Source organism: Tupaia chinensis, unplaced genomic scaffold (genome assembly GCF_000334495.1).
Source record: "Tupaia chinensis unplaced genomic scaffold, TupChi_1.0 Scaffold147351_1, whole genome shotgun sequence".
Taxonomy (NCBI): Eukaryota; Metazoa; Chordata; class Mammalia; order Scandentia; family Tupaiidae; genus Tupaia; species Tupaia belangeri.
This window is the reverse complement of record NW_006207202.1, coordinates 1,579,711-1,592,416: the sequence shown is the minus strand read 5'-3', so window position 1 is coordinate 1,592,416 and position 12,706 is coordinate 1,579,711. Positions and strand designations below refer to the sequence as shown.

The window sequence follows — 12,706 nt, the reverse complement described above, 5'->3', positions numbered from 1 at the left end:
AAAACCTGGGTTCAAATCTTGGATTGCCCTGAACACGAGCACACCCATGATTCCTGGCTGGCTATAAGGCTGGAGGGAGGATAGCAGCATGGCATGATTCCGTCAGGGCTATCTTGCTCTCTTCAAGAAACTTATAATAACGGGAACCAGCAGTTAGCGTAATGGCTATGTCGCTGGACTCCCACGTAGTCGACCGTGGTTCGTGTCCCGGACCCGGTGGCTTAAAACTCACGCCGGGTGCGTGTGCGTGCGCGCCCAAGATCCCGAGAGAAAAATGGAGGAGAAGGGATTGTGGCATGACCATCCCCTCTGGGGGGTGATTTCTTGCTTTCTGTCTTTCTGTCTCTCTCTGTCTGTCTGACGAGCACACATGCCCTATAGCAAAAACCTCTCAAAAAAAAAAAAAAAAGAGAGAGAAATTTATAATAAGACGAAACAAAACAAAAAACTCAAAGCTCAGAAGCAATTGAGCTGGCTGAGGCTGAGGCTCTAGGAATTATTTCCAGAGACAGCTAAACACTCATCTGGAGGGAAGAGCAGATTTCCTGTGGGGCTGCTCATCTGTGTACTGCTCCTTGGAGGGAGGGGCAGACATGTGACAAGGATGAACAGCTCCAGCCTTGGTGAGGAGTCAGGGCTGGAAGCCAGGCCTCGTGACCTGCCACAGCCTGTGTGGGCAGGACCAGTGAGGCTCACCAGGTATAAGTAGCCCTAGACTCCAGTGGCTCTGCAGGATCCTGTGGTCGAGTCTAAACCACTCATTTTTCACTAAAGCTGAAAGCAAAATTAACCACCATGAGGCTGGGGGTGTCTCTCCTGCTGGTCACGCTGGCCCTTTGCTGCTACCAGGGTGAGTATTATTTGTCATCAGCCCTGATAAGGGCCATTTTGGGAACACCAAAGAAAACTATTTGCATGATCTAGGGTCAGAACAGGCCAAAATTTAAGCCCTTTTCCTGTGTTTATGAACTTCTTTCCCTTCAACCCTACCCTCACACCCCAAAAACTCAAGGTACTTTTCATTAATTTCTCAGTACCTGGGAACATTTGTAAAATAAAAAAGAAAAAAGAAAAAAATTATTACAGGCAAATTTGGGGAACTGTTGATGGAACTTCACTCCTTGGCTGTGACCTGTGTTTCAGCTGAAGCAGGATGTAATGGGAGTTACTGGGTGTGGACCTGGGATCTGCCAATTACCAGCCCTTTGACTTAGACAAAGTCCTTAACCTCGCCAAGCCTCCTCTTATCACTGGTGCTTACTGTTACCACCAAGAGTGGCTATGAGAGTGGAGCGAGATTTTGTATGTCAGCACTTGAGCTCCAGGTATCAGCAGATGGCTAGTAATTAGAAATTCTCCTCCCCAGAGTCTCTGGTGTGAATTGAGCTCAAGGCATTTTAAGTTCAGTCTCATAAAATGTTATAACTAGAAGGGTCTTTGGAGAGATTTCAGGTGGGAATGAGCCAGTGCTCTCGGAATCTCTTAAGAAACAAGCACCTGGGCTCTGAGAATAAGCAGCGCTCAAGGTATCCACCAGTGCTCTCCATACCAGTTTTCTAGGAGTAGTTCTGGAAATCGTAGCAGAACTCCTAAAATTATTATTACCACGGTATCTGTTTTTCCATAATTAATTCTACTCATTCTTTAATAATATTTTGTATGTTTCACGCCCATCCTTGGGACTGATCTGACCTCTGTGAGTCCTTTTAACTTGTACTTTCTGAACCTCCTCTTTTCCCTGAATTGTCTGAATTTCTCTCTCCAAATTTTCCTCATAGTTTGATGTCAACTGATCAGGGGTCACATTGTGACCTGAAAGTGAACTAAGGAGGTGCAGGTTGGTTGTGAAAGACTTGGGGGAATGGGGAATCTGGACCAGAATAAGTGATTGGAATCCAGGTCATAACAAAATTGCCAGCAGTGGCAATTTTAAGCAAAATGAGCCAAAACGAGCCCTGGTTCCCCCCTTTGGACATTTCTAGGGATGATGAACATTACTGCAGAATAAGATCCCATCCCAATTTCCCACAGACACAAAAGCTCCTAGTTTTGGTTAAAACTAATTTGTCTTTTTTCTGTACTTTTGAGCTCTATCTGCTTCCATGCATAGCCCCAGTTTCTCCAATTTGGATTCAAAATATAGTCTTTCAACTTTTTTCTTAAACCATTTTATTTGCTCTTCTCCAAATTTACTCTCACTTTTCTGATTTCTGGTAAGATTCTGACACTACAATTCACATTGAAATTAAAATACCTAAACTTCCTCTTTATCAGTATCTGTGTCGAATAAAATGTTACTCTGTTATCTATTAATAGGTAATTATTTCAAATCCAAGAAAAGAAAATTTCAATACATCAGAATTTTAGAAAGTAGAGCTGTGAGCTTTAGCAAAAAGCAGAAACTGAATGAGTGTCAAGAACAGTTTTCCAGACCTAGCTCTGCCCTTGGCTTTGTGATCTGGCAGAAGTCTCGACCTTGAGAGTCTTACATAGTCATTAGCACAAATATGCAATGGGAACATAAAACCTTGTGGTACTGACTAGTCAAACATCAGGGAGCCATGGGGGAAATGACTTTTGTTACCTAAATTGTATTTTTACTTTTATGTTGCAGCCAATGCAATAGTCTGTCCAGCCGTTGTTATTGATACAGAAAACTTCTTAATCATGCCTATGGAGATGTTTAAGAACGCAATTAAAGTATTTCATGCACCACCAGATGCTGTTCAGGCAAAGTTGCAAGTGAAGGAATGCATTGATCAGATGCCCAGAGAAGACATACATAAAATTGAAGCTATACTGGTAATTTCTCTCTCCTTTAGGCATAGAAACTTCTGGTCAGCCCCCCAGCCAGGGGTGAGGTCATTTGGCTATTCCATGGGGTCTCACATAAGGCTCCTGCCTTTCTGCTCACCTTTCATTGGGTAACTCAGACCACAGGGTGAAAGATACCAGAACACCTGCTAACTCACCTGCTCACAGCTTGCTGGGCGTGTTCCTCCTCTCTGGTCACCTCTTCTGGGTACCATGTTTCTCAGTGTCCTTCATGGAAGGATAGCTGGAGCCCCATGCAGGGAGGTTGGAGGACCAAGCCCTGCTGCTTTTTGTTACCTGGGAGTTTTGCTGAGAGTGAGGTCCACTCATTCAGTGGACATAAGCTCTGAGAGATCTCATGGGAGTCTTGGGGCTGTTGAACAGGGAGACAGAGGGAGAAGACTGGAGCTGGCTTCTGTCAGGTGCAGCCCTGTTGGCTGGGAGGTCTCTGGCAGCCACTACAGAGCCAGGAGCTCACTACCAGCTCCTTCTGCCTCATGTTACCTTCCTGTCGTATGACTTCGTTACCATCGCCAAAGCGTAGAGCCCTGTGCTGATTTATCTCCTACAGTCCATGGGGTCCTGGAATACCTACATTCTGTCTTTGTCAGGAAACCACATGTTTAAAGGGGCCTCTTGGCTTGTCTCTTTCTTGGTTTAAGTCCTGAAATTTAGTTGCAGATGTCCAGAGAAGCTATAATTTCATTGTTTAAAAGGACCCAGCTCAGAGGCAGAATTCCCACTGGGGTTTGGGTGTTTCCTGAAAGTTGAGTCTCATAGTCCCACCCCAGTCCTATCCCACGTCTTTTCGTCCTGAATATCCCATTGGGGTAATTGTCCTCGAACCTCGTAGAATGTAACTCCTGACTGCTCTGTCCCACTTGTCACCCTCTCCATTAGAAATCTGAGCCACACTTTTGGGTCACTTCAAGATTTGTTTTCCTGACTTTGGAAAGGCTGTTCCCTATCATTCATGGCATGATTATGCTTGAGCTTTGACCTCTCACACACACACTCACCAGATTTCTGCCTCTGCCCTCCCAGGGGCTGCTGTTGGCAGAATTTCCATTGATCTCTTGGTTGTGTTAATATGTCTCTCCAGGAGCACCATGACTGACACCAATTTTCTTTTATTTTTTATTACAGATGAAAATGCTTCCTAAGTGTCTCTAGTTACAAAAGATAATATATTCTGTTTCCACTGTCCTCCAATGATACCTGATTTTCAATGCAAACTGCAAAGGTTTCAACGTCTTGCTTTAATAAACTACTTGCCCTGCACTTCTCCATGTGTCTTGTTTGCATATAAGTGTCAGTGCTCGAGTTAAGGGCAGTTTGAATACTAAAGTGCATTTCGATATTGTCACAGTAACTTCCAGAGACTAAGTAGCCTCTGTTACTGGTGGCCAAAGTATCTGGGATCCCCAAAAGTTATGTATTTAGGAGACCCCCAGACTCACTGGCTGGCTTGTCGTGTGGTTCACACCCCACAGCAGCACTAGTGTGATGTCCTCATTGAACCACAGTCAACCTGCTTGGTCCCAGATCTCCTTTATACTGACTCCCATGTCATGTCCAGGACACTTTATTTTCCATCTAATTCTCAATTCTTAGTGCACCTCCAGGATCCAATTTTTGATTAACTCTTGCTCTTCTCCTCACACTCAGAGGGCTCATCAATGTCCCCACCACCCCCCAACCTTAGTCTAATGCTTGTCTCTCAGTCTCTTCCAAGAGCTCCAAATAAGCATTGAGTCACCAACTGGACCCCTCCATACAAGCACTCCACAGTCAGATCACAAGGAAAATGTACGAGGGAACACATCTTCTCCCAAATACCACTGAACTCTTACATCACCATTTTTATAAGCAGGTAATGCACACCACACAATCCCTACCATCTTCCACAGTTGAAATTCAGCAGTGAATCTGTTCTCTTGAAACTGAGACATCTTTGAATTATCCAGTTTCAGTGACAGAACTGCAGATTGCTACATGAGCATCAGGCAAATGGAGCTGCAAAGATATCATGGGTCACCTATGCCCGCACACCTCTGATTGCTCAGAATTAACTCCAAAAAATTAGGAAGAAATGTATAATCCATCAGATGACCAAAAACCACTGCAGAGGCACAAGAAATATGAGAAACCTAATGTAGAAGATGAATTTTTCACCACCCAAAGATGATACAAAGGAACTCATGGAACTGTCCGGTACACAATTCACAATATTCATAGTGACAAAACTACCTGAGATATATGAGAAAAGCGACAATGAATTCCAGAAGATGCAAGAGAGAAGAGTCCCAGAGGACAAGGAAGTCCTTCCATGATTTGAAATAAGAAATAGACACAATAAAACATAATCAAATGGAGTTGTTATCAATGAAGGCAGTAATACAGGAAATAAAAATCTCCCTCAAAGTATTAAAAGCAGATTAGATCATGAAGAAGATTGAATCTCGGAAACATAAGACAAACTCTCTGACCTAGAAAAAATTACCAAAAACACTGAGAAAATAACCAAAAAAAGAGAATATAATATATGGGAAATACTAGATATCAATAATTACACAAAAATCCAGACAATCAGTATCCCTAAGGGTGAATAAACTACAAAGGACATTGATAATCTATTCCATGAAATCCTGGAAGAAACTTTCCAAACCTAGAGAGGCATTCAAATATCCACATCTAAGAAATACAAAGGACTCCAAATAGAATCAACCCTAGATCTCCACAGAACGTCCTAGCCAGATTGATCAAAACCACAAATACAAGATGCTAAAGTTGGCAAGAAAGAAACACCAAGCTACTTAAAGATGATTGCATCAGGTTAACATCAGACTTCTCACCAGAAACAATGTAAACAAGGAAAGAACAGGAAAATATATTCAAATTTATACATGAAAAACAATTTCAACCAAGATGATTATACCTAGCAAGATTATCCTTCAAATGGGAAGAAAAGACAAAAACATTCTTGGACAAACAAAACCTGAATGAATTTACCAACTCCAACCAGATCTTAAAGAAGTTCTGAATAGAGTGCTATATCAAGAAAACTGAAGACAGACAGACAGAAAGAAGTGAACAAAGACAACTAAGAAAATTACCAACTTAACACTAGGAACAAGTCCAGAAGTATCAATAATATAATTGAATGTTAATGGTTTAAATTCTCTAATCAAGGGACACAGACTGGCTAAATGTATTTAAAAATAGATATCCTCTATCTATTGCCTACAAGAAACCCACTTCATGGATAAAGACATACATGGAATAAAAGTAAATGGCTAGAACAAGTTATTTTCATGCAAAGAAAAACATAAAAAGAATGGAAGTCATGATATTGACTTCAGACAAAATAGGCTTTAAGACAAAAACAGTGAGAAGAAACAAAGAGGGGCATTATATAGTGTAGGGACACATTTGGAGAGGAAACCTGAGGTATGGGGAAATGCTCTGAGCAAGCACCACCTGTCCCTTTGGGCTTTGGCAGAATCTTGTAACTTGTCCTTCCCTTGACCCTCGCTGCAGACAGAGTGAAGGGTGGAAATTGCTAGGGGCATTCCAACAGACACATCTGATGGAGTTCAGGAAACAACATCCTGATACCAATTAGCAAAGTCCAATCCCTGCTCTGCATCTGAAAGATTCTTTAGCTTGCTCCGGGCCTGGTGGTACCGCCTTATGGAGAGATTCTTTAGCCTCATGTAACTTCCCCACATCTGCAGCTGGGTTTCTCTTCATTAGAAGAGAAAATAGTGGGATTTTCTCTTAATGGGGTTATCACCAAGGGATACACCTGGTCCAGCATGTCTAAGCTCTTACAGATTTGTTACCTGCTTCTTATTGTCTGTAACCTGGCAAAGAATCTATTAAGTGTCATGAAATATACATGTGTAGTGTCTCGTACTATAAATAAAGACGCCTAGTTTGTCTGTGAGGCACAAGTTGCTTGGGATACCTAGGCTCAGGCTGCCTGTGTCTGCTGTTACTGTCTCTTTGTCTCATTCTTTCTGATTCCCCAGTTCTCTAGAGATGAAGGGCTTCCTCTTTCTCTTCCTCTTTCTCTTCCTCCTCATCACCCCCCTAATCATGATTAAGGGCAAGCCAAACCCTCAGGCAGATGCTGACAATATAGTAGTAAAAGGGGTAATACTTCAAGAAGATATAATGCTTATAAATATCTAGGTCAGCTAGGACAGAATCCATCCAGGCATCTCCATGTCTACCTGTGGTGTCCCTTCTGGGTGCAGCCTCACAGCTGTGAAACCCCACCAGCCAGGGCCCCTCACCCCCCCTTCTAGGCTCCACTGCTAGTCAGGAGAGAATCCATCCAGCCATCTTTATCTCTGCCTTTGGTGTCCCTTCTGGGTTCAGTGTCAGGGCTGTGAAGCTCCCCCAGTCAGGCCCCCCCGCCACCAGACCCCAGTGCTACTCAGGTAGGCAAAACCTATCTCTCCTTCTTGTTCTTCTCTGTCCCTTCTAACTTATTTTCTCTTCTTAAAAAAAAAAAAAAAAGCTTCCTGTCCCCTTCCTTGTATCTTTCTCTTGCTAAATTGTCTCTTTTTTCATCACCTAGGACAGAATCCATCCAGGCATCTCCATCTCTGCCTGTTTTGTTCTTTAACGTAGCATGCAAGCATGCCATGTGGTTTTCCATTTTTAACCCAATTTTAGTTTCTGCAACTTGATTTCTATTTTTTACTCATCTTTTTATTCTAGTTCTTACCTTCTTTTTCCATTGCTTTTTCTTCCATTTTCTGTTTATTACTTTATTTTTCTTTTACCTTACTCTCTTATTTTACTGTTCAGCCCATAATCTCCACCTAGAGAAGTCTAGGGACATATTAGCTAAATATTTGAACATTGTGAGTTTTAGAGAATTCTTTGCCCCTCACTGTAATAGTAGTAAAAAGAGTGAAACTCTCCTTCATAAATACAATTTTAAAAATCCTCCTGTGATTTTAACACTGGAGGACACAGTTGAAGGGAGAAAATAGCACTGAATTATTTCACAGCAAGGGAAACACAAGAACACACAGTTACAGAATCCTTCTTCAACAAATTAGCCAAAAGTGAGTACATTACCAAAACGAGAAGACTGGAGCTGGCTTCGGTCAGGTGCAGCCCTGTTGGCTGGGAGGTCTCTGGCAGCCTCTACAGAGCCAGGAGCTCACTACCAGCTCCTTCTGCCTCATGTTACCTTCCTGTCGTATGACTTCGTTACCATCGCCAAAGCGTAGAGCCCTGTGCTGATTTATCTCCTACAGTCCATGGGGTCCTGGAATACCTACATTCTGTCTTTGTCAGGAAACCACATGTTTAAAGGGGCCTCTTGGCTTGTCTCTTTCTTGGTTTAAGTCCTGAAATTTAGTTGCAGATGTCCAGAGAAGCTATAATTTCATTGTTTAAAAGGACCCAGCTCAGAGGCAGAATTCCCACTGGGGTTTGGGTGTTTCCTGAAAGTTGAGTCTCATAGTCCCACCCCAGTCCTATCCCACGTCTTTTCGTCCTGAATATCCCATTGGGGTAATTGTCCTCGAACCTCGTAGAATGTAACTCCTGACTGCTCTGTCCCACTTGTCACCCTCTCCATTAGAAATCTGAGCCACACTTTTGGGTCACTTCAAGATTTGTTTTCCTGACTTTGGAAAGGCTGTTCCCTATCATTCATGGCATGATTATGCTTGAGCTTTGACCTCTCACACACACACTCACCAGATTTCTGCCTCTGCCCTCCCAGGGGCTGCTGTTGGCAGAATTTCCATTGATCTCTTGGTTGTGTTAATATGTCTCTCCAGGAGCACCATGACTGACACCAATTTTCTTTTATTTTTTATTACAGATGAAAATGCTTCCTAAGTGTCTCTAGTTACAAAAGATAATATATTCTGTTTCCACTGTCCTCCAATGATACCTGATTTTCAATGCAAACTGCAAAGGTTTCAACGTCTTGCTTTAATAAACTACTTGCCCTGCACTTCTCCATGTGTCTTGTTTGCATATAAGTGTCAGTGCTCGAGTTAAGGGCAGTTTGAATACTAAAGTGCATTTCGATATTGTCACAGTAACTTCCAGAGACTAAGTAGCCTCTGTTACTGGTGGCCAAAGTATCTGGGATCCCCAAAAGTTATGTATTTAGGAGACCCCCAGACTCACTGGCTGGCTTGTCGTGTGGTTCACACCCCACAGCAGCACTAGTGTGATGTCCTCATTGAACCACAGTCAACCTGCTTGGTCCCAGATCTCCTTTATACTGACTCCCATGTCATGTCCAGGACACTTTATTTTCCATCTAATTCTCAATTCTTAGTGCACCTCCAGGATCCAATTTTTGATTAACTCTTGCTCTTCTCCTCACACTCAGAGGGCTCATCAATGTCCCCACCACCCCCCAACCTTAGTCTAATGCTTGTCTCTCAGTCTCTTCCAAGAGCTCCAAATAAGCATTGAGTCACCAACTGGACCCCTCCATACAAGCACTCCACAGTCAGATCACAAGGAAAATGTACGAGGGAACACATCTTCTCCCAAATACCACTGAACTCTTACATCACCATTTTTATAAGCAGGTAATGCACACCACACAATCCCTACCATCTTCCACAGTTGAAATTCAGCAGTGAATCTGTTCTCTTGAAACTGAGACATCTTTGAATTATCCAGTTTCAGTGACAGAACTGCAGATTGCTACATGAGCATCAGGCAAATGGAGCTGCAAAGATATCATGGGTCACCTATGCCCGCACACCTCTGATTGCTCAGAATTAACTCCAAAAAATTAGGAAGAAATGTATAATCCATCAGATGACCAAAAACCACTGCAGAGGCACAAGAAATATGAGAAACCTAATGTAGAAGATGAATTTTTCACCACCCAAAGATGATACAAAGGAACTCATGGAACTGTCCGGTACACAATTCACAATATTCATAGTGACAAAACTACCTGAGATATATGAGAAAAGCGACAATGAATTCCAGAAGATGCAAGAGAGAAGAGTCCCAGAGGACAAGGAAGTCCTTCCATGATTTGAAATAAGAAATAGACACAATAAAACATAATCAAATGGAGTTGTTATCAATGAAGGCAGTAATACAGGAAATAAAAATCTCCCTCAAAGTATTAAAAGCAGATTAGATCATGAAGAAGATTGAATCTCGGAAACATAAGACAAACTCTCTGACCTAGAAAAAATTACCAAAAACACTGAGAAAATAACCAAAAAAAGAGAATATAATATATGGGAAATACTAGATATCAATAATTACACAAAAATCCAGACAATCAGTATCCCTAAGGGTGAATAAACTACAAAGGACATTGATAATCTATTCCATGAAATCCTGGAAGAAACTTTCCAAACCTAGAGAGGCATTCAAATATCCACATCTAAGAAATACAAAGGACTCCAAATAGAATCAACCCTAGATCTCCACAGAACGTCCTAGCCAGATTGATCAAAACCACAAATACAAGATGCTAAAGTTGGCAAGAAAGAAACACCAAGCTACTTAAAGATGATTGCATCAGGTTAACATCAGACTTCTCACCAGAAACAATGTAAACAAGGAAAGAACAGGAAAATATATTCAAATTTATACATGAAAAACAATTTCAACCAAGATGATTATACCTAGCAAGATTATCCTTCAAATGGGAAGAAAAGACAAAAACATTCTTGGACAAACAAAACCTGAATGAATTTACCAACTCCAACCAGATCTTAAAGAAGTTCTGAATAGAGTGCTATATCAAGAAAACTGAAGACAGACAGACAGAAAGAAGTGAACAAAGACAACTAAGAAAATTACCAACTTAACACTAGGAACAAGTCCAGAAGTATCAATAATATAATTGAATGTTAATGGTTTAAATTCTCTAATCAAGGGACACAGACTGGCTAAATGTATTTAAAAATAGATATCCTCTATCTATTGCCTACAAGAAACCCACTTCATGGATAAAGACATACATGGAATAAAAGTAAATGGCTAGAACAAGTTATTTTCATGCAAAGAAAAACATAAAAAGAATGGAAGTCATGATATTGACTTCAGACAAAATAGGCTTTAAGACAAAAACAGTGAGAAGAAACAAAGAGGGGCATTATATAGTGTAGGGACACATTTGGAGAGGAAACCTGAGGTATGGGGAAATGCTCTGAGCAAGCACCACCTGTCCCTTTGGGCTTTGGCAGAATCTTGTAACTTGTCCTTCCCTTGACCCTCGCTGCAGACAGAGTGAAGGGTGGAAATTGCTAGGGGCATTCCAACAGACACATCTGATGGAGTTCAGGAAACAACATCCTGATACCAATTAGCAAAGTCCAATCCCTGCTCTGCATCTGAAAGATTCTTTAGCTTGCTCCGGGCCTGGTGGTACCGCCTTATGGAGAGATTCTTTAGCCTCATGTAACTTCCCCACATCTGCAGCTGGGTTTCTCTTCATTAGAAGAGAAAATAGTGGGATTTTCTCTTAATGGGGTTATCACCAAGGGATACACCTGGTCCAGCATGTCTAAGCTCTTACAGATTTGTTACCTGCTTCTTATTGTCTGTAACCTGGCAAAGAATCTATTAAGTGTCATGAAATATACATGTGTAGTGTCTCGTACTATAAATAAAGACGCCTAGTTTGTCTGTGAGGCACAAGTTGCTTGGGATACCTAGGCTCAGGCTGCCTGTGTCTGCTGTTACTGTCTCTTTGTCTCATTCTTTCTGATTCCCCAGTTCTCTAGAGATGAAGGGCTTCCTCTTTCTCTTCCTCTTTCTCTTCCTCCTCATCACCCCCCTAATCATGATTAAGGGCAAGCCAAACCCTCAGGCAGATGCTGACAATATAGTAGTAAAAGGGGTAATACTTCAAGAAGATATAATGCTTATAAATATCTAGGTCAGCTAGGACAGAATCCATCCAGGCATCTCCATGTCTACCTGTGGTGTCCCTTCTGGGTGCAGCCTCACAGCTGTGAAACCCCACCAGCCAGGGCCCCTCACCCCCCCTTCTAGGCTCCACTGCTAGTCAGGAGAGAATCCATCCAGCCATCTTTATCTCTGCCTTTGGTGTCCCTTCTGGGTTCAGTGTCAGGGCTGTGAAGCTCCCCCAGTCAGGCCCCCCCGCCACCAGACCCCAGTGCTACTCAGGTAGGCAAAACCTATCTCTCCTTCTTGTTCTTCTCTGTCCCTTCTAACTTATTTTCTCTTCTTAAAAAAAAAAAAAAAAAGCTTTCTGTCCCCTTCCTTGTATCTTTCTCTTGCTAAATTGTCTCTTTTTTCATCACCTAGGACAGAATCCATCCAGGCATCTCCATCTCTGCCTGTTTTGTTCTTTAACGTAGCATGCAAGCATGCCATGTGGTTTTCCATTTTTAACCCAATTTTAGTTTCTGCAACTTGATTTCTATTTTTTACTCATCTTTTTATTCTAGTTCTTACCTTCTTTTTCCATTGCTTTTTCTTCCATTTTCTGTTTATTACTTTATTTTTCTTTTACCTTACTCTCTTATTTTACTGTTCAGCCCATAATCTCCACCTAGAGAAGTCTAGGGACATATTAGCTAAATATTTGAACATTGTGAGTTTTAGAGAATTCTTTGCCCCTCACTGTAATAGTAGTAAAAAGAGTGAAACTCTCCTTCATAAATACAATTTTAAAAATCCTCCTGTGATTTTAACACTGGAGGACACAGTTGAAGGGAGAAAATAGCACTGAATTATTTCACAGCAAGGGAAACACAAGAACACACAGTTACAGAATCCTTCTTCAACAAATTAGCCAAAAGTGAGTACATTACCAAAACTAAAAATCAGAGAAAAGGCCACAAGGATGAGAGAATCAAGTAATACAACTCCTGCAAGGGAACATGACTCATCTCCATGT

General features: G+C 41.7%; 1 protein-coding gene across 1 annotated transcript; it reads left to right on the top strand.

The window, feature by feature from the left end:
• Positions 1–748: 748 nt before the first annotated feature.
• LOC102469451 (secretoglobin family 1D member 2-like) lies at positions 749–4,088 on the top strand. The gene is made up of 3 exons (XM_006169666.3): positions 749–850; positions 2,615–2,802; positions 3,961–4,088. Exons 1-3 carry the CDS (start codon positions 796–798, stop codon positions 3,985–3,987), a joined length of 270 nt encoding a protein of 89 aa, XP_006169728.1. The 5' UTR covers positions 749–795; the 3' UTR covers positions 3,988–4,088.
• Positions 4,089–12,706: the final 8,618 nt, after the last annotated feature.

Coding starts and splice junctions, on each gene's coding strand:
- LOC102469451 (XM_006169666.3), top strand. CDS start 796: ATGAGGCTGGGGGTGTCTCTCCTGCTGGTCACGCTGGCCCTTTGCTGC. Junction 851..2,614: donor GGCCCTTTGCTGCTACCAGG/GTGAGTATTATT, acceptor TTTATGTTGCAG/CCAATGCAATAGTCTGTCCA. Junction 2,803..3,960: donor ATAAAATTGAAGCTATACTG/GTAATTTCTCTC, acceptor TTTTTATTACAG/ATGAAAATGCTTCCTAAGTG.